We start from the raw sequence: 21,895 nt of genomic DNA, 5'->3' as shown, positions 1-21,895 counted from the left end.
TATTTTATTTTTTTAAGACTGATAAAATGCCTTCTAATTTTTTGTTAAAAAAATATCGTTCCCAACAATGTGATCAAGAGATCTATTGCATTGTTGTTTTTATCAAGTTAGTAATAATGATGTTGATAATTAAGAATAAAATGATAAGATTTTGTAAATTTTAAAATATTCTTGGTAGGTAAATAAGATAAGACCGTCTATCTAAATTTAAAGGATTTTCTTTAAAGGGGGTTAGGTAAATTCTTCCTTAAATCTAGCCATCTAATTCTAAGTACCAAACTTTTGAACATTATTCAAAAAATAATTGGACAAAAATTAAAATGGTGTTCATCTGATTTGCACCTCATTTTTAATTAAAGTTAAATGAACACCTTATTTAATTTGAACGGTCCCAAATACTCTTACATTATCGGATCCCTCGATCATATAAAAACTAGTATGAAATTTTTATACCTTGTAAAAGCTAGCATATAATTTATTGATAGGTTAATATTCATTTGAAATAATTAGTGTTATAAAGTTCTCATCAGTTATTTTACTCATTGAAATGCTATTTTAACTCGATTATCACTTTGAGAAGTAAAATTAAAATGATATAAAATTACTATGGTAGAAATTAGCCACTAACTTTTATATATTATAGAAGTTACATGCTAACTTTTATGATATGTAGAAGTTAAATGCTAATATTATGATATGTAGAAGTTAAATGCTAATATTTATTTGAAATATAATGAGTATTATAGAGTCTCTATCGGTTGTTTTGTCCGTTGAAATATTGTTTTAATTCGATTATCATTCAGAAAAATAAAATTAAAATGATATAAAATCACTATTATAAAAGCTAGTTGATAGTTTTTATAAGTTGTGATCAAATAATATAAGAATATTTTTGACAATTCGAATTAATTAGGGTGTCCATTTGAGTTTAATAGAAATTGGAGTACCTATCTGATTATTTTGTAAATGATGTAAGCCCTTTCAATATTTTTTCTAAAAAATTTCTAGTTTTTTTAATAAAATAAAAGGGCATTTTTTTTAGAATATTATGATTTTAAAATTTAAAAAGTATTTTAAAACAAAATATAAATTGTACTATTGTAGGAGGCGGAATGAAAAATTTTCTTTTTTAAGTATTTAATATTATTAATATTCTTAATCGTCAAAAAGACACCATCCAGGATTTGGCGCGACGTCCCTTTCTTTATATAAACCTCGTCGCTCTCTCTCTCACACACTGGGATTCGGTGAGCTCGATCGAGCCCTAATCGATCGAGCTGCATAACTGCATTGCGATCCCACGGAATTCCCCAATCGCCCATTTCCGGAAGCATCATTGCGCCATCGGCCTCGGAGTATCTTCACCGACAGTCTCCTCTGCCCTCGCTTGCTCGCCAAGCACCAGATCCAGAGTTAGGTGCAGGCGTCTTGCTCTTTGTTCCCTTTCTGTCTGTCCCTGCGTACGCGCGTATTCTTCCATTTCCTTGCTCTGTTTATGCCTGTGTTTTCTCGAAGCTTAGGTTTATGTTGGACAAATCTGAAGCAGCTGGGTCTGTTCCAGGAAAAAGGTTGGGTTTTGACCTGTTGATAGACTTCTTTACCTCTTTGGGGTGAGTTAATTGGCCGGTCTCCGGGTCGTGTTTCTTAATTATTGAATTATTTTGGCGTACTTGTGTTTCAAAGGCGCGCATTTTGTGCTTTGCCGGTGAAAAGTTTATTTATTTATTTATGGAGATCTTTTTCCCCAGTTGAAATCTTGCTCGATTGCCTTCGGAGTATCTTTATCGTTTTTATTTCAATTTCACGCGGATATATTGATAATCACTGGATCACTCCGAGATTGGAGTCGTTGGATATGAAAATGTATCATTTGGAAAGCATATACAGTGGTTCTCTACATGTTAGTCTGGGTTTCTTTGGGTTGTTGCTGATTCGTGCTAACTGTTATATTTTCTTACACACCTCTCTTGTAAGAGTTGTATTCTGACTGTTCAGTTAGATCCACCTCGTAATTTTGTTCAATTTTCAAATTATATTCGTGTACTGTTCAATAAAAAGAGGATGAGCTTTTTCTTACTGCATTAATGTTTGCCTAAAAGGGATGCAGTTCATGGTCTCAGAAGCATTAATTCAAATGGGAAATTTACTAGAAGAAGAAAGGTAATTTTTTTCACCTGATATTTAGCTGATTCAGGAACAATGTCAAGGATTCCTAAGTGGAAGATTGAAAAGACAAAAGTGAAAGTTGTCTTCCGCCTACAGTTTGATGCAACACAAGTATGTGACCAAAGCTGGAATTACTTTAATATTCTTCACCAACGCTCTGTCTTCCCCGTGGTTTTCTTTTATTGTTTCTTTCAGTGAATTAACTAGCTGGTTGCATGAAACTTTATCATTTTTTTAGTCTGAACTTTGTCAGCTCTTTGATTTCACACTTTTGCATATGCTTATTTTCATATGATGATACTTTATCTTTATCCTGTTTTGCATTCATTTTTCTTTTGTTGATTCTTTGCTTAAGGAGATTTGCTTCCTAAAAGCTTTATATAGTAACGCTCCTCGCAATATCGCAGACTAAGGTGATGTACAACCACATTATTAATTTTCTATAAGTGTTAGCACAATTCTTGCTGGTTTCTGCATCATTAATATGCTACTAGAATTCCTGTTGGAGCTTCATCCTGGTAAAAGAAACAGCTACGATAACCATTTTCTTTCCATGTAATCAGGTGTTGCAATGGTATGTAATGACACCATACAACATTTAAGATCTTTACCTGATCCTCCTCTCTCTTCCAACTCCAAAGGAATTTTTTACCTTATGATCAAATCTAAGGAGAATGAATATAACAGAAAACATTATTCATTGTTTCAGTGTATCTAACTTTCTAGAGAAATTGTGGTCAATTTATTTACAATAGGCTTTGCAACCTCACTAAATCATTATATTATGTAAATATTCTTCAACTCATTGTATTGAAACCGCTTTCCATTTTAGTTTGATGTCAGTTGTAGAATATCTAATGATTGAAAACCAAATACATTCTAAGGCTAACAAGTTATATTCTTTTTCACCAGATATTAGTGCTGACATTTATAGCAATATACTCACTCTTGACAGTTTTATAACATATGAAGCAATTATAATGAGCATGTTCAGGTAACATAATAGACATCTCCTTTTTTGAGAAACTTAAGATTTAAGAGAATTACCTGTGTTTGTTTCAGATTCCACAACAAGGGTGGGATAAGTTGGTCATATCTTTTATCCCCATCGACACAGGCAAAGCAACCGCTAAAACAAATAAAGTTAGTGTCAGAAATGGGATCTGCAAGTGGCCAGATCCAATCTATGAAACTACAAGACTTCTCCAGCATGCAAAGACAAAAACTTATGATGAGAAGCTGTACAAGCTTCTGGTCACTATGGTATGTAATTCTTTTTTATTTTTATTTTTCACTTTTTTTAGCTGCTAGAATCACAAAATTAGACACGCTTGCCTCTGGATGGTACTATTACTTGATCACTTACTTTTTCAACTGCTACATGCAATATGAGGTATGCAGCTGTGCTTTATTCATTTGCTTTCTGGAATGTATTTCTCAGGGGTCTTCCAGGTCAAGTTTCCTTGGAGAAGTTAATATCAATCTAGCAGAATTTGCAGATGCACTGAAACCTTCATCTGTTTCATTGCCTCTTACTAATTGTGATTTTGGAACAATTTTACATGTGAGTGTTTTATATTTAATTTTTCAACATGTTTTTTTTTTAAGAAAAAAATTCTTGCACATATTTGATTCTGTACTATCTGGTGTGTTTTTATTATCAAATTTAAGCCAAAAATGAGTGTACTCTTGAAATCATTGTGAACCAGCACTTCCCAGAAAAATGTTAAATTGATAGTCCAGAAGATGATATCTAGCAATGGTCTTTCACACTTTGGACATGTGTTGTCCATTTATTTAAAGTAAATCTTCCCAATTTAGAATATTTTTGATAGCTTATATGACGCATACTGGATTCTTTGTTGATTCTCGGAGGAAGAATATTCAAGCTTTAGGGATTATAACTTTTCGACATGCTGAATCTGATGGAGGTAAGAAGTATAAACTTAGATTATCATTGTTAGACAAATTTATAGTATCATCTGCTTTGCAATATTATGGAAGTAAACTAGCCATTTATGCAAGAGCTAGAAGTTTTTAGAAGGGCAAAAAGTGTGCATTCTCTTGGTGATATTTTCAGTATTAATTGGTTTAAGTCTTTGACACTATAGAGTTTGGGGAAAGGAAAGTTTTACTAAATTGCATATAAGCAAGATAATCATACATGAGTACCATGATTAGACACAAAGGAATTTTTTTTCTTGAGCTGATTTTACTTTAAATATCAAACCAGAACATTTGAATACTATTCTGAGATCAGTAGCAAGAGTTGATGCAATTTTTAGCCAAGTTCATATATTTTCTGCAGAGTACTAAATCAGCAATACCATCATAACTGGCACAAAAATGAAAGTATAAATAAGCATTGAAAGGTATCAGGAAATATGTTTACAGAGATGCATGGAATACTACGAGGGGATGACAGAGGCCATTCTAATATACACTTTTTCATTTACCACGACAATTTTGCTGCAAAATGTATTAATGCATACTCAACCAATTAAATGCTTATATTCAGATAAATGCTAATGAATTATCAAGACAATATCAGAGAAAAACTATAGGCTTTAGGTTAAGAACTAAATAGAAGCAAGGGGGAAATCTAATACTAGGTTAAAATCAATGGAGAAATTTAGTAAATATTTTAGGTATTTTAGATACGCTGTTCTAGAAGAATTAAAAAGGCGCTATTGAAGTTGACAAATTTTTGTGGAGCTATGTACAACAGATGATATAAGGATGTTCAGTGGATTTATAGTGTTGATAAAAGGAATTTAATAAAGAACATTTTCAGCACACAAGGATTACATCTATCATCTTGGAGTATAAAATGAAGAAAAATGGTACAGTGTTCAAGAAAGGACCAATGGATGGTATTTAGTGAGATTAATTAAGCATTTAGGGTCAAGGGGCGAGGAAGACCCAAAAACTCATAATATTGAAGTTGTCAGACTGCCAGCTAATGTAGTTGGTAAGGACCTTGATGAATTTGGGATCAAAGTCACCTTTATTGTGAAATGGGTTTCTCCTCAAAGAAAATAGTACGTTATAATACACTACAAAAATAAAATAAGATATTTACTTCTCCATATAGCCAATCCTAGGCTATTCGGTCATCCTAGTTTGTTGTTTTCATTAGATTTGTTTATTTTTATTTTATTTTCCCACATTTTAATGTTTCTTGTATCTTTTTGTCTTTTTGGGTATGTTCCAGATCACGGTTCAACTTCTTACGTCCAAAACTGGCTTCAGGTGCAACTTAATGAGAACTGTTTTCTCTTTTGTAGCATTTATAACTCCTCTCACTTGTTGCATTGCTATTTAGAGAATTTGAGCAGCAAAGGGAGCTGAGTGTGAGGGGGATTCAGATGGCATCTGGCAATAAAAATTATCCTGTTGACACTGAAGCTGCATCGTCAGAGATAATTAATGAAGTAGCAGAAAAGGTTGAGTATTGTATTTTAAGTAGTATTGTTGTTGGCTGCCTTCCATTTCTCACATTGATGTCATGATTTGGAGGAATTCTGCAAGATTCATGCACTGGCTACTTTTTCTGAGACATCAACTAGAAATTTCAGTCATTATCAGTATATATAGAGTTGCAAACTACAGTCAGTAATATGCATCTAATTGTTTATGTGTTTTTACGGGCCAGTAAGTAGTATATGTTACATATTTATTCAGTCTTTCAACAGTATGTAAAAAAATGCATCTTGGAATATCTTAATACATATATACTATAAGCTGTCTTGTTGAGCAGCCTTGTTGTACTCTATCTATTCAAAGGAAAAGAGATACCATTCATTCAATTATCTTTAAAACCTGCTCTTAGATCTATTAAGCTAATACTGGTTGTTGCCATCTTTAGCAATTCATGTACTAAATTGATAGTTAAAGTCAAACTGGTACACATCCTGCACACATTGCATGCCAAGTTTTTGCAAATAACATTTTTTCCCTATTTATCTATAACTTGTTTTCCCTCGAGAAACTTCCTTGACGACTGCATTTTGTTATCAGTTCTACATTTCACTGTACATTGGTTTTCGTGTGACTGATATGTATAGGTTACAACTGTAGCAAAATTTCCTTTGCAAATAAATTCATCATGAGGTTCAACAGCCATCTCATGCACGTACCAACTTCTAGTTGTGTATTGACTCTTAATGCTTCATATTTAAGTGTTAACTCCGCCAACCCATTATTCAATGCTAGTATGGAAGTTAAGGTAGTGTCGTGACTTTTCAATTGAAAGGCTTGGTTACCCTTCTGGTCCATCTTTCACATGTTTATAAGGATTTTTCTATCTTAATTTGTTTCATCCAAGAGGCCTTATCTTGGCATGGGTGATGCGCCCCCAGTTTTGGTACGGACCAGTCTGTATGGAGTGAACCACTGGAATACTGCTTTACTAGTTAGTTCTATAATCCAGTCTGATAATCTGCTGACATTGTGAAGTTTGTGGACCTAAAATCGTTGTCTTTGTCACCATCACCATCTAAATCGTCATTATCTGCTGAGTGCATCGATTCCTTCTTTGTCTTGTATCCTTTTCTAGTTCTCAAAGTTTTGCACGAGACAAAAACATCTTCAAACATCTAGATGATCATGCCAACTTGATTCTTCTGGTCTTAAAGATTTTCAAAACCAACTGCATGCCTAATTTTTGGTAACTATCAATAGAACACCCTTGGTATCTTTAAACTCAACATAGTTGGCCTAGATTTTTTGCTAAACGTTCATGGTTATCTTTACACCAATGGCAGTCATGGTCCATCAGGTTCTTCATCAATAAGGTTATACCCAAATCTGAGCAACTATCCGACTGCTTGCCAAAACTTACCCGTCATTATTCAAAAAATGGAGAATGATAGAAGTTGATGTACTTAAGCATTTTTTTTTTTTCAGGGAGACCATTTTCCTCTGTAAGTCTATATTTGCTTTAATATCCTGCAAGTTCTCGTTGCAGGATAATTGTTGATATTTCTGTCACTCATGGTAAATTATTTCAGACAATTGTATTTCGTCTTCTTTGTTTGTCTTTTTATTGGAACAATTTATCTAATTGTAATTGATGAATTGTTAAATGTTTTATTATTCATATCTTGGATAGGTTAATCTGACAGTTAGGATTAAACAGGATAGCATGAGATTCCCTTCACTTGAGCAAGTGGGAGAATCAAATGAAGAGTACGAAGATTCACCTGGTAAGATGGACGGTTCATCTTTCACATCGGAAAGTTTAAATGCTGAAAAGAATGATCTTCAAGGCACGCATGAAGTAGATAACTTCAGTATCACTTCTGCTGATTTACCTGGGAATGAGGCCAGTGTCAGTCAGCTTTCTACACAGGAGAGGAAGGATTGGACACATGGATGGAGTTCAAACTATTCTGTTGATAATGATCTAACTACAACTTATGGAGAGAACAATAGATTCAAAGTGAGATTGGAGGTTGCAGAGTCAGCATTTTTACAGCTTAAGTTGGAAGCAAGGTCGTTGCAGCGAATTACAGATGAATTAGGTGCAGAAACAAAAAACTTATCTGAACAAATTTTACTTGAGCTAGCTTCAGGAGAGCAATTGAGTCGGGAAGTGTCCTTGTTAAAATCAGAGTGTGCTCAGTTCAGAGATGATCTTGAAGTCTTACAATCTTCCAAAGCTATGCTCCAAAATCTTGACAGGAGAGCTGGTAGTCCCTTTTTGTCTAACAAGAACTGTGAAGATGATTTAGTTGATGGTAAGCCTCAGGGTGACTTTACTGCTTCAGAAATTCACTACATGTACCATGATTTGCGGGTCAAATGGCTCGAGAGTCTACTTCTTATTGAGGCAAAGGTCCGGGAAATCCAAAATAAGACTCGTTTAGGGTATCGTGGAAATGATGTTGATTTACTGGGTTCTGATTTCAACCTTCTTGGATGTTTCATTAGCGACCTCAAAGAAGATATTATCCAAGTAAAGGGTCTCAAGAGATCTTATGAAAATAACACATATCTATGTGGTGCAGTTCATTGCCTGGATTCTCGTATTGCATATCATAAATATGACTCACTTGTGAAAGATTTTGAAACACCAAGTTTGAGAGGGGTTGATAGATTTGACCTTTTAACAAAACTAGAGGATTCAACAGTCGAAAAAGAAAATCTTATCAAAAAGTTGGATCAGATGCAGTGCTACTATGAATCATTAATGTTAGAATCGGAGGAAAGCCAGAAGCAGACAGTCAAGGAACTGGAAAGTCTCAAAAATGAACACTCCTCCTGTCTGTACTCAACTTCTTTTCTTCAAAACCAGATTGAAAAATTGCACCAAGAGATGAATGAACAGTTTATGGCTTTTTCTGAAGATAGGAACAGCTTAGAATCTCAAAATAAAGAACTTGAGAGAAGGGCTGTTGCTTCAGAAACTGCATTAAATAGGGTTCGCTGGAACTATTCTATAGCAGTTGAGCGCTTGCAGAAGGACCTTCAATTACTATCTTTCCAAGTGTTGTCTATGCATGAGACAAATGAAAACCTTGCAAAGCAAACTTTTCCTGATGATGATAAGCACTCTGACGATGAAGGGTCAGATGAGGCAAGGATATATAACATCAAGGATGGCATTTTGACTAGAATCAACCAGGAAAACTATCAGTTGAACATTTCAGGAGTTCAGACAAACAATGAACTTCGTGAAATCAATCACAAAAATTCTCCACCTAATGGGATATCCACATCTGTTTCCTGTGAATATAGTGGACTGCCCCTCATGCAGCGGCAAAGTAAGGAAGATGTACATGTAGATGGATTTGGTTTATATAAAACTAGACAGCATGCTCCTAATTTTACTCAGGTAAACAACAACCTTGCAGCTGATGTATCCGCTGAGACACATGTAGATGAATTCCCTTCTAGATTGTCAGTGGGTGATGCTATGCTTGGCATTCACAGGAAGAGTCTATACACTGAAGTAGACAGAGAACACATGAAATCACTTCAGAGGTTCGAAGTGCTTCTTGCTGATACTGAAGCTGAAGTTTTGGAAATGTATTTGCTAAATGTGAATTTAAAAATTTTCTCAGATGTTTTACTTGGGGCATTGCATGATGTAAATGGAGGTGTCGAGCAAATGAAAGAAAAAGAGTTTGAACTTGCACAAGATCTACAACACACAACAGAGATGAAGGATAGTTATGCGCTTAAGATGCATAAAGCAGTTGAGTATTCAAGAATATTGATGGATGATAAAGCCAAATGTGTCTCCAGATGTGATGATCTGTCACTGAAGAACCAGATTCTGGAAGCAAAACTCCAAGATGTCTCTTATGAAAGTACTATTCTTAGTGAAAAAGTTGCAGAATATGAGAAGATGTTTGTGGAATTTAAAGCTTATGAAAAAATGTACAACACATGTATCGAAGAAAGGGATAAGTTCAAAAATCTGTTGAACAACGAAATTCAACAGAAAAAATGTCTTGAAACTGAAATGAGATCAATGAATTCAGATTTCAAATTACGGAAGGAAGAATTTGACAAGGAGTCTTCTGAAAATGACAAAATGCAAACTTGTCTTGAAAATATTCTAGAACAGTTAGGGAATTTATATGCTTGTATGATGTCTTGCAATGAGCAAATAAATTGTTCTGTTCTGGATGGAATCTCTGTATCACATCAATTGGAATCTGGAAACTATTTGTCAGTTTTTACAAGTCTGGAAGGAGCAACAAAGAAGGTACTTGAGTTACATAAGGAGAATATAAATTTAAAGGAAGAGAGAGAATTTTTTCAGAGCTCTCAGAACAACACAGAACTAAAATATGATAATATGAAGCAGCAATTTGAATCTGATATAAATGTGGTAACTGAAAAGCTATTAATGTCTAATTTTCTGGTTGAAAAGCTTCAAGTGGAGCTACAGAATGCCTTTGAGAAGCTTAAGATCAGTTCAGATGCTGAAGAGAGAACTGAATTGAGAAATAAAGACTTGTCATCGAAATTGACAACCTTAGAAATGAAACTGCAGCAAGCTATTGAAGAGAACAGGGATCTAGTTAACCAGCTAATTCTACTAGCAAGTATTAAGGAGGATCTTGAAAAAACTCAGATCAGTCTTACTCATTGTATGGAAGAGAAGAGGACTTTGTTGATGTCTATACAGTCGATGAATGAGGTCTCTACCCAAATGGAAAATGAGATTTTCAGTTTGAAAGAAAATCTGGAACTCATTCAGAGAGAGATGCAGACAGAGAAAAGAATAAGGGAGGAACTTGATAATGCAGTTAAAAACTTTTCAGCTCAGTTGGAGGAAAAAGAACGTGAGTTGTTATCTTTATATGAAGGAAAAACTGAAGCAAGGTATCTGCAAGATATGATTTTAGATTTAGAAAGAACAAGCATTGGATATAAGCATCAACTAATGAAGAGTGAAGAAAACCAAAGAAGTTTAGAGAGTGAGAACTCATCCTTAAAAGTCCAAGTTATGGAGTTGAGCAATCAATTGGCAGAACTCCTTGATACTTCACTAGCTTCTGAAATTAAAGTTACATTTATCAGAAGTCATTCCTGTGACAGGATGCAGGATTTCTTTGCACAACTTAAGACAGTAGAAAGAAAACTTGAGAAGATGACCTTAAAAAATGAAGATCTTATTGCTTCTCTTGAAATACTTGTTGAAAAAGAGTCACAGTTAATAGACGAAAATGCAAAGTTATCGATTGTTCTTCAGTCACTACAATCTGATTATGATATTATTACACAGGAGAAAGAGAGCCTTATTAGTTTCATAAACAAAAACAATACAGAATTTGAAGATATGAAAGCTAGAGCTGCAACTTTGGAAGTTGACAGTGATTGCCAAAAGAAGAAATATGAAGATGAGATTTGTCAGCTGAAAAACATTGTAATCTGTTATGAGGAAGAAGTGTGCAACTTAAGGTCATCTAGGGATGCATTAGAAGTTACAAATATGGTACTGAAATCTAAACTAGATGAACAACATAGAAAAATATCATCACTTGAGGAAAGTGAGTATCAGTTGAGAGCCTTACAGGAGGACCACAATGAACTTAGTTGTAAACTCTCAGAGATGATACTGAAAGCAGAAGAATATAAGAACCTGTCCAACCATCTAAGGGAACTCAAAGATAAAGCAGAGGCAGAGTGTCTTCAGGCTCGAGAAAAAAAGAACCAGAGATCATCGCATGAGTCGCTGAGAATTGCTCTTGTTAAGGAACAATATAAGTCCCAGATCCAGGAGCTGAAAAATCAGTTGTTTGTCTCCAAGAAGTATGCAGAAGAAATGCTATTGAGATTGCAAAATGCTCTTGATGAAGTTGAGAGCAGAAAGAAAACCGAGGTTTCCCTAGTGAAAAAAATTGAAGAATTGTCAGAGCAAATCTCAAATTTGGAGTGTGAGCTAGATACAAGTCTGACTGATAGAAAAGAATTAGCCAAAGCTTTTGATAGAATAACCGATGAACTGGAGTGCACGGTTCTGAACCTTAAGTGTTGCAAGGAAGAGAGCCTAAAGCTTGAAAAATCCTTGAATAAATGCAATGAAGAAAAGCTAAAGCTTGAAGATTCCTTGAAAGAGTGCAACGAAGAAAGAACAAATGCTAGAGTTGAGCTTGACTTGGTAAAGAGGTTGTTCGAGAATTTGGCCTTAGATGGATCTGTTAATCATGAAGGAAAAATCAATTCTGATTTCCCTGCCATAACATCAATTGAGCAAATTATGCAAGATGGTAGCTTTGAATTCTCATCAGTCTTCCAAGAATTGCTAAATTACACAGATACTAATTTGGAAATGGATGCTTCAATTGTGAATTTTGCAAATTTTTCAAAATATGCGGACATTGAAGTTGTGCTGCCAACTGTTGATGAGAGGTCACCCTCATATCTCCCTCTGAATTCAACAGCTTCTAAGGTAACTCTATTTTTCTTTTTGATATATTTCAGCGAGAGTGTCCTTTTAAGGTACATTGTGTTCTTTTCTGCAGATACGTTAGAGAAATTTCTTTGACCACCTATATTTCCACATTGGCTTAATATGTGTTTTTTTTTTGTAAATTCTTAATGACACTTAAAATTTCATGAAAGTTCTGTTAGTTTTTCATATGTCATGCTGATTTTTTTTTTTCCAGGAAAGTGAAGGTGCACTTGACCAGGAAGCCAAATTTGCAGATAATATAATAGATATAGCTGACATTGAGGAGCACTTCAAAGAGCAGCAGAAATTGATGTCTGGCATAGGCATGCTACAAAAGGAGGTAATTTATGAAATTCAATAACAACTTGGAAGGTACTAAATGGTAGCAAATGCTTTATTGTTGGCGGTCATTTCCCTGACAGTAATCTGCATCCATTGTGCAGTGGCAATGTAGAATTAGGCCCCCTTCATGTTTAATGATAAGCATCGTTAACGTCAGTCTAAAGCCTCTGGTTTCTTCTAACTTGTTGAATTTTTGCAGTTGGAAAAGTTAAGAAATGAAAATTTGTCGTCACTAATTCCTTTAGAAGATCATCAATTTTTGCCATCCCGACAGATTTTAGAGAGAGATTTGTTACAACTTGACATGGTATGTATGACCTATATTGATCATCTAACAAGCTGAATAATTGTATAATTCTTTTTTGGCCATATGTCAATGTTGGAGCTTCACCTGGTTAGGCAAATGAGCAGCTGGGAAACATTTATCCTTTATTCAAGGAACTTCCGGAAAGTGGCAAAGCATTGGAAAGAGTACTTGCCTTGGAACTTGAGTTTGCAGAAACATTGCAATCAAAAAAGAAATTGGATTTCCACTTACAAAGGTATTCTTTAAATTGCTTTTGGTCATTGGTTTTCTTTTTGTTCCACTCTATTGCCAAATTTCTTTCCTAGTAAAAATGTCTCTCTCTTTTTTCAAAACTTGAGTTATTGAACTCGTTGAACAAGGTAATATATAACATGCGTAAGGCTATCTATCTGATCTCACTACTAATTTATGCAATTTGCAAGGAAATAAAACAAATCCCTGTTAATCCATGATTGAATAGATTCCCTTAATATATTGAGTGGTGAGAAGAGGATAGATGTACTGTACCAAAACACAACAAAAGGTACGTAGTTCAGTAATTTATTAATATAAATAAAATAATCTAACACTCTTACTCTACAGCTTTGCATAGAGGGAAGATTTGTATAGTTGCCTCCAAATGTTTGGGACGAATATGACTTGATAACGATGAGCATAATGCTCACATCATACTAGAGTATAGATATCACACGCCCCGTCCTTGTCACATTGCTTAATCAAGCAAGTTCCCAAAAGCTTAGTGAAGTTATTGGCAAGGTGTTCTTCAGTTGAAGTATGAGAGTTACAATCTTATTTGGCACACTGCTGTTCGCTGAAATTACAATCCATCTCTATATATTTGGTGTGTTTATGAAGGACAGAATGATTTGCAGTATAAATTGTTGCTTTGTTGTCACAATGCATAATCACGGTTCCTGAATTCTTCCATCAGCAAGTTTCACCCAAATCGTCTACAAGCATAAGGAGTCATACATGCTTGTCTAACAACTTAAGATTATAAAATATAAAATAATCTGACACAAGGCATTACTGTAAACTTGGTTTCTGATGCAACTTCATTCTTTTAGTTTGTCTAATTAATCCTTGCACTCAGTGTCGACTTTAGTTCGACAGATCCGTCACAACATTGCAAGGCAATTGGGAAGAGTTTGTTAAATATCAACTCCAACCCAAATAAAGGATAAAACTTATCCAATAAAAGATAAGAATTATAGATAAGATTTGCTATTTAATTATTTATTTTTCTAATAGATAAAGATGACGACTTGGTAAAAGATAAAATTAAATGTGTGGTCAAGAGTGTTTTTCTCATTTCATGGATAAGAATTAGAATTTCAATGGCTAGGATTTAATTTAATTGAATGGTCCAGATTGTATGAAGAGTACTATAAATACTCTACCTTGTATTTAGTTTCATTCATCAATCAAGTATCAATTTGCGAGTCAAAGTTTTTTGTTTTTCTTCTTTGTCTTAGAATTGTGAGTGATCCACAAAAAAAAAGGTGTTGTAGTGTTGTTATTGTTAGTGTAAGACAAGTAATTTATTTACTTGTTTGTTGGTCCAATTTTCAACAATTGGTATCAGAGTCAGGTTAATCAGGGATTATTCTTGGTGGAGCTATCTTAGATTGTTAGGAGTTTTATGCTTTACAAGTTTTTTAATCAAACTTGTTTGGTATAATCAAAGCTTTTCGACGTGATGGGGAACCTTCAAGTAGTAGGAGGTATCAAGAAGCTCAACAACAAAAACTACAACACGTGGGCAACATGCATGGAGTCTTACCTACAAGGTCAAGATCTTTGGGAGGTTGTTGGTGGTAGTGAAGCTACGCAGCCGGCAGAAGACGCCAATGACATTTTGCGAAAATGGAAGATTAAGGCAGGTAAAACAATGTTTGCCTTAAAGATCACAATTGAAGAAGAAATGTTGGAGCACATCCGAGATGCCAAAACACTAAAGGAAGTGTGGGATATCTTTGCTACACTTTTTTCAAAGAATAATGATACAAGATTGCAACTTCTGGAGAACGAGCTATTGTCAATAGCGCAATGTGACAAGACGATTGCCCAATACTTCCACAAGGTGAAGTTGATATGTCGCGAAATTTCAGAGCTAGATCCATCAGCTCCTATTGGGGAAGCAAGGATAAAAAGAATAATTATTCATGATTTGAGGCCAGAATATCGAGGATTTATTGCTGCTATACAAGGATGGCTAACACAGCCATCGCTTCTTGAATTTGAAAATTTACTTGCAGGTCAAGAAGTTATGGCTAAGCAAATGGGAGGACTCTCACTAAAAGATGAAGAAGAAGCGCTCTACGCCAACAAAAATAAATGCAACTTCAAACGGCACACTGGTGGATCTAAAAAGGATGGTGACAAAGGAAAAAACTATCATGGGAATGGAGGCTCTCGTCCAGGGGGAGCCTCGAAGAATTATGGTGATCGTAAAAAATTTTCTGGCGAGTGCTACAATTGTGGGAAGGTGGGCCACATGGCAAAAGATTGTTGGTCCAAGAAAAGGTTCGTTCAAAGCAACACTGCTACTTCCAATTCTAAAGAGAATAGCGAAGATGATTGGGATGCTGAAGCTTTGATGGCTACGGAGGAAAAAGACTTGGCTCTCACAACAACGCTAGAACAAATTGACTACAAAAATGATTGGATCGTGGATTCAGGCTGCTCAAATCATATGACGGGTGATAAAGAAAAATTGCAAAACTTATCTCAATACAAAGGAGCTCGTATGGTGGTTACAACCGACAACTCAAGGTTACCAATAACACATGTTGGTAAGACGGTAATTACGCCTCGATATAATTCTAGCCAAGTGCCTCTTCAAGATGTCTATCATGTCCCAGGAATGAAGAAGAATTTACTGTCTGTGGCCCAATTAACATCTTCAGGTCATTATGTTCTATTTGGTCCTGAAAATGTAAAGGTATATCGAAACCTCAAAATTTCAGAAACACTAACAATGGAGGGTCAACGATTAGAGTCGCTCTACGTGATGTCAGCAGAGTCTGCATATATAGACAAGACAAGAAAAAGTGAGACAGCAGTTATATGGCACATGCGGCTAGGTCATGTTAGCTATTCCAAATTAAACATGATGATGCAGAAGTCGATGCTCAAGGGACTTCCTCAACTAGACATACGAACAGACACAATATGTGCAGGATGTCAGTATGGTAAAGCACACCAATTACCATATCAGGAGTCAAACTTCAAAGCAAAGGAACCATTGTAGTTAGTTCACTCTGATGTATTCGGGCCTGTTAAGCAGTCGTCAATTGGTGGTATGCGGTATATGGTGACATTCATTGATGATTTCTCAAGGTATGTGTGGATTTTATTTATGAAAGAAAAATCTGATACCTTCTCAATGTTCAAAGAGTTCAAGCAGTCAGTCGAAGGAGAATTGGGAAAAAAGATATGTTGCTTGCGCACAGACAATGGAGGAGAATATAGCTCAAGAGAGTTCTCTCAATACTTGAGAGAAAGTTGAGTATATCATCAATACACTTGTGCCAACACACCACAGCAGAATGGTGTAGCAGAAAGAAAGAACCGACATCTTACAGAAATTTGTCGAAGTATGCTGCATGAGAAGAATGTACCTGGACGTTTTTGGGCTGAAGCAATGAGGACTGCAGCTTTTATCATCAATAAACTTCCTCAACGAAGGTTAGAATTTATTTCACCCTTTGAGAAGTTATGGAACAAAAAACCTACAGTTAGCTACTTTCGAGTATTTGGATGTGTATGTTATGTATTTGTTCCTGATCACTTACGAAGCAAGTTTGACAAGAAAGCTATTAGATGCATCTTTGAAGGATACGATAGCCAGAGAAAGGGGTGGAAATGCTGCGATCCAACAAGCGAAAGATGTTACACTTCACGAAATGTAGTGTTTGATGAAGCATCTTCTTGGTGGACCACAGAGAAGGAGGTCTTGCCAGAATCTAAAGACCTTGAAGATAAAGTACAACAAAAGATGAGGGAGCATATAGTTCAATTTCAATCAGGTTCAGATGAATCAGGAGGTCCAAATGATAATGATGCAGAACAAAGAGTGGCTCAGAGTCCTTGGCAAACCGGCATATATCAACATCCAAATGAAGAAGAAAGGCCTAATGAAGTGGAAGAATTAACTTCACAATCTCAACTCCGAAGGTCAACAAGAACACGAAGGCCAAATCCAAAATATGCAAATGCAGCCATAGTTGAAGAAGCAGTAGAGCTTGAGACGTTTGAAAAAGCATCACAAAGTTCTGAGTGGATGACAGCCATGAAACAAGAGATTGATGCACTGCAACAAAATCAGACTTGGGATCTCATACCAAAACCAAGAGATGTGAAACCCATTTCGTGCAAATGGGTTTACAAAATAAAGCGTCGTCCAGATGGGTTAATTGAAAGGTATAAGGCACGATTGGTAGCTCGTGGCTTCTCTCAACAGTACGGACTAGACTATGATGAAACGTTTAGTCCGGTGACGAAACTTACAACTGTACGAGTTCTACTTGCACTTGCAACCAACAAAGATTGGAATCTGTGGCAAATGGATGTGAAAAATACTTTTTTTCATGGAGAATTGGATCGAGAAATTCATATGATCCAACCAATAGGTTTTCAGAACCAACATCATCCTGAATATGTGTGTAAACTGCGGAAAGCGCTCTATGGATTGAAACAAGCACCTAGGGCATGGTATGGTAAGATTGCTGAATTTCTAACTCAGAGTGGTTATTTAGTATCATCTACAGATTCTAGCCTATTTGTCAAATCAAATGAAGGAAAACTAGTTATCGTGCTTGTATATGTTGATGATTTAGTCATCATCGGTGATGATGGATCAGAAATTCTTCAGACAAAAGAGAATTTATCAGTCCGATTTCAAATGAAAGAACTTGGACAACTCAAGCATTTTCTTGGTTTAGAGATTGACCGCACACAAAAAGAAATATTCCTTTGTCAACAAAAGTACTCCAAAGACTTGTTGAAAAGGTTCGGAATGCTCGACTGCAAACCAATCTCAACACCTATGGAATCAAATTTCAGAATGTGTGCACATGAAGGAAAAAGCTTAGAAGATACAACTATGTATCAAAAATTGGTAGGCAATCTCATCTACTTAACCTTAACTCGACCTGATATTTCTTATGTAGTTAGTGTAATAAGTCGGTACATGCAAAATCCAATGAAGCCTCATTTGGAAGCAGTTCGACGAATACTAAGATATGTGAAGAGCACAATTGATTATGGTCTTGTGTATAAAAGAATTGGAAACTGTAAGTTAGTTGGTTACTGTGATGCTGACTATGCAGGAGATCATGACACCAGAAGGTCAACAACTGGTTACTTATTTAAGCTTGGTTCTGGAGCAATTTCTTGGTGCAGCAAGTGACAACCAACTGTATCATTATCAAGAACTGAAGCTGAGTATCGAGCAGCAGCAATGACAGCTCAAGAAAGCACATGGTTGATTCAACTATTAAATAACCTACATCAACCAGTTGATTATGCAGTTCCAATATATTGTGACAATCAATCGGCAATTCGTTTGGCGGAAAATCTGATCTTTCATGCAAGAACTAAACATGTTGAAGTGCACTATCATTTTATCAGAGAAAAAGTTCTCCAAGAAGAAATTGAGATGAGACAAATCAGTACAGATGATCAAGTTGCAGATTTGTTCACAAAAGGCTTGAGCGCCAGCAAATTCAAAAGGTTTCGTGATCAACTCGGCATAGTACAAAGGGTTGGTGTTAAGGGGGAGTGTTAAATATCAACTCCAACCCAAATAAAGGATAAAACTTATCCAATAAAAGATAAGAGTTATAGATAAGATTTGCTATTTAATTATTTATTTTTCTAATAGATAAAGATGACGACTTGGTAAAAGATAAAATTAAATGTGTGGTCAAGAGTGTTTTTCTTATTTCATGGATAAGAATTAGAATTTCAATGGCTAGGATTTAATTTAATTGAATGGTCCAGATTGTATGAAGAGTACTATAAATACTCTACCTTGTATTTAGTTTCATTCATCAATCAAGTATCAATTTGTGAGTCAAAGTTTTTTGTTTTTCTTCTTTGTCTTAGAATTGTGAGTGATCCACAAAAAAAAGGTGTTGTAGTGTTGTTATTGTTAGTGTAAGACAAGTAATTTATTTACTTGTTTGTTGGTCCAATTTTCAAGAGAGTTCTTTGCAAATTGAATTTCTTTTTTGTTTTTTGATTGATTATCCATTCAGAGCTCATCATTTCTGTTTTTGAATGGTGCGCAGCTCATTCCTGAAACAGCACAACAATGAGGCAGCAGTGCTCCAGAGCTTCAGGGACATCAACGAACTGATAAAGGAGATGCTGGAGTCGAAGACTCGATACGCCACTGTCGAAACCGAGCTCAAAGAGATGCACGGCCGATTCTCTCAACTCAGTCTGCAGTTTGCAGAGGTCGAAGGCGAGAGGCAAAAACTGTCGATGACACTCAAAAGTCGGGTACCTACAAGATCATAGCCCATGGCAAAAACAGTAATCGATCAAGGCTAAGAGAGATCTATACAAGGTGTACACAATCTTACTCAAATCCTCAAATATATATCTTGAAATCAATTTTGTTTCCTTTTCTGTTGTTCTTCAAGATTACAAAAACCTTGCTAACAAGTTAGAGTTCATGCTTGAAACATATCAAACTCAGTACTTGAGCTCAGCTTCCTTAAAGTTGACTTGTGAGTTATGCCTCATTTAGGTACACGTGTCATGTATCTATGACACGTGCAATTAGATCCTCGTATCCACATGGATTTTTTTTATTCCCCATGGGACACATTCACAAGATTTATTGATAGATTAATTAAAATGCTTCTAGAAACTTAAAGGCAGTCACTCCTCTTTTCTTCGGGAGCATTTCATTTTTATTTATATATATATATATATATATATATATATATATATATATATATATATATATAAAATAACTTTTAAATATTCTCTATTTTACTATAAATAATAATTATCAACCAAACAATAAAAACATGCAAACCAAAGGCCGCCGTCTCTTCTCTACTGGGAGTTGTCCAACTTGGACACAAGTCAGCGAGTCGCTACGCGGGAGTGGGGGCCTAAAATTTTCATCCCCGTTCAGTAATCAACCCAGCTCACTAGTCGTCCATTAGCCCAAGGGTTTAGATTGTGTGGTCAACAGACGACGGTAGACTCTTGCGTAGTCTAATTGTGATTTGATTATTAGTTTGTCAAACAGAAACTATAAACACGTGTAGAAAAAGCGTCACCACGTTTGAATTAGATGGATTAAATTAATAATTATGATAAGGGGAGAAATTTCGCTTTGCTCCTTGGGTTTATAAGTATTTTCACTTTATAATTTATGATTAATTAATAATTATGAAAGGATGTATTTTAACTGAAAATTTAGGATGAAGGACGTTTCTGATATATGACATGAGTCTCCGGAGGGTACATTAGTTATTCAGGAGAAAGCGGGGGTGGGGAGCGAAAAAAATATATCTCCTATGATTATCGTGATAATAATATACTAAGATGGTCCACGCCCGATTCGTGGCTTACGTCGTGTCTCGATCGCTGTCGTCGGCGCTGAGGTCACCTTTCACGCGGTCGAGCGGCACTTTAAATACCGCGCGCACCGCTGTGTCTGCTCTGCTTCGTGGAAGAGGAGTTGACAGTTGAACTGCGGGACTGTGGAAGTTAAGAACATTTGATTGCGTTTTTAGCTCTCGAATGAAGCCCGAGAGTGACAAGACGGCGGCAGCGGCGGCGGCGGCGGCTGCGGAGAAACAGAGGAGGAGGAGTAGGGGAGAGGAGGAACAGAGGAGGGGCGGCTCAGGCGAGGTACGGTACTTGGGGGTGAGGAAGAGGCAGTGGGGGAAGTGGGTGTCGGAGATCCGCCTCCCGCGGAGCCGGGAGAGGATATGGCTCGGTTCTTACGACGCGCCGGAGAAGGCCGCGCGGGCCTTCGACGCGGCCGCGTTCTGCCTCCGCGGCGCCGCCGCGCGGCTCAACTTCCCCGACCAGCTCCCGGCAGAATTCACGACGGCGGCCTCGTCGCACGGGCAAATCCAAGCCGCGGCGGCACGGCACGCCAGTAATCAGCCTCCGCCGGTGATGGAAGAGACCTCGCCGGCTTCGCCGGCGCTTGTAGGCGAAGAATTCTTTTTTGAGCACGACGACTTCTGGTGCGAATTATATCCGGTGGCGGCGGGGAACCAATGCCGTGAGCGGCCGGCGGCAGCAGTGGCGGAGGAGGAGAAGCCGGCGTCGGAGATGTCAATGGAAGTGCGCGATGATTTTTACCCTTTCGCCTACGAGAACTTCTTCTCCGATGAGTTTTTTCCGGTGGCGGCGGGGAACCAATGCCGTGAGCGGCCGGCGGCGGCAGTGGCTGAGGACCTGGAGGCGACGCCGGATAACCAGGAGAAGCCGGCGCCGGAGAAGTCAATGGAAGTGCGCGATGATTTTTACCCTATCGCGTGCGAGGACTTCTTCTCCGATGAGCTTTTTCCGGTGCTGCCGCCGGCGGCGGCGGCGGCGGATTGCTACGAGGATCGGATTGAGATCTTTGATGAATTCCCAACTCTTTGGAGCTTCTAGAAGCGGAAGAAGACGACAAGAAGCTCACTTCTTTTTTATCATTATGTTCATTTATTTTTTTTCCTGCTCGTCTTAATTAAGTTGGTAATTATTATTAACCAGCTTAATTAGCAGCAGTGAAAGAAAAAATGGACGATCCTTTTTATTGGAATCGTCCGAATCAACTTATTCTTTATTTTTTATTATTTTTTTAAAAACGCTTACTTTTAGAGTTATGGTAATAGCTACGCATTTATAATTACAGTACAATTATAACTATGATTTGCTACACAATAATAATATCTATAATTTCATAACTATTATAATATAAATATTTTAATTCTGATCAATATTAATAATACTATATTTATAGTGCGTAACTATTTTAATATGGATATTTTATTTTAGTTTAATATTGATAAATACTATATTATAATAACAATTTAATTCTTATCAACACTAATAATATTTTAGTGTAGTAATTACATAATTATAACAATATAAACATTTTATTTATGGTCAAATTGGTCAATACTGATTAATATTTG

General features: G+C 36.4%; 2 protein-coding genes across 9 annotated transcripts; both read left to right on the top strand.

The window, feature by feature from the left end:
- The first annotated feature begins 1,219 nt into the window (after positions 1-1,219).
- LOC122046091 (myosin heavy chain, cardiac muscle isoform-like) lies at positions 1,220-19,460 on the top strand. 8 transcript variants are annotated; one of them, XM_042606604.1, is made up of 12 exons: positions 1,220-1,412; positions 1,521-1,610; positions 2,100-2,277; positions 3,229-3,429; positions 3,608-3,730; positions 5,381-5,418; positions 5,492-5,612; positions 7,280-12,076; positions 12,294-12,419; positions 12,621-12,728; positions 12,821-12,963; positions 19,025-19,460. In XM_042606604.1, exons 3-12 carry the CDS (start codon positions 2,200-2,202, stop codon positions 19,254-19,256), a joined length of 5,967 nt encoding a protein of 1,988 aa, XP_042462538.1. In that variant the 5' UTR covers positions 1,220-1,412; positions 1,521-1,610; positions 2,100-2,199; the 3' UTR covers positions 19,257-19,460. The 8 variants fall into 8 exon arrangements, with proteins under 8 accessions (XP_042462538.1, XP_042462543.1, XP_042462537.1 ...); XM_042606609.1 differs by having other exon boundaries at positions 1,220-1,417; positions 1,521-1,568; XM_042606603.1 differs by having other exon boundaries at positions 1,220-1,417.
- An 840-nt stretch (positions 19,461-20,300) lies between these two features.
- On the top strand, positions 20,301-21,368 carry LOC122048396 (ethylene-responsive transcription factor ERF034-like). Its single transcript, XM_042609966.1, has 2 exons — positions 20,301-20,410; positions 20,492-21,368. The coding sequence occupies exons 1-2, from the start codon at positions 20,301-20,303 to the stop codon at positions 21,366-21,368; spliced, it is 987 nt and encodes a 328-aa protein (XP_042465900.1).
- The last annotated feature ends 527 nt before the right edge of the window (positions 21,369-21,895 follow it).

Source organism: Zingiber officinale, chromosome 2B (assembly GCF_018446385.1).
Source record: "Zingiber officinale cultivar Zhangliang chromosome 2B, Zo_v1.1, whole genome shotgun sequence".
NCBI lineage: Eukaryota > Viridiplantae > Streptophyta > Magnoliopsida > Zingiberales > Zingiberaceae > Zingiber > Zingiber officinale.
This window is presented reverse-complemented; position numbering and strand designations above follow the sequence as displayed.

Bases quoted from the DNA above. Each gene is read 5' to 3' on its own strand.
- LOC122046091 (XM_042606604.1), top strand. From the start codon at position 2,200: ATGTCAAGGATTCCTAAGTGGAAGATTGAAAAGACAAAAGTGAAAGTT. The intron at 3,430-3,607 runs GTATGTAATTCT...TGTATTTCTCAG, and splicing joins ACAAGCTTCTGGTCACTATG to GGGTCTTCCAGGTCAAGTTT. The intron at 12,420-12,620 runs GTAATTTATGAA...GAATTTTTGCAG, and splicing joins TAGGCATGCTACAAAAGGAG to TTGGAAAAGTTAAGAAATGA.
- LOC122048396 (XM_042609966.1), top strand. From the start codon at position 20,301: ATGGTCCACGCCCGATTCGTGGCTTACGTCGTGTCTCGATCGCTGTCG. The intron at 20,411-20,491 runs GTCTGCTCTGCT...TTGCGTTTTTAG, and splicing joins AATACCGCGCGCACCGCTGT to CTCTCGAATGAAGCCCGAGA.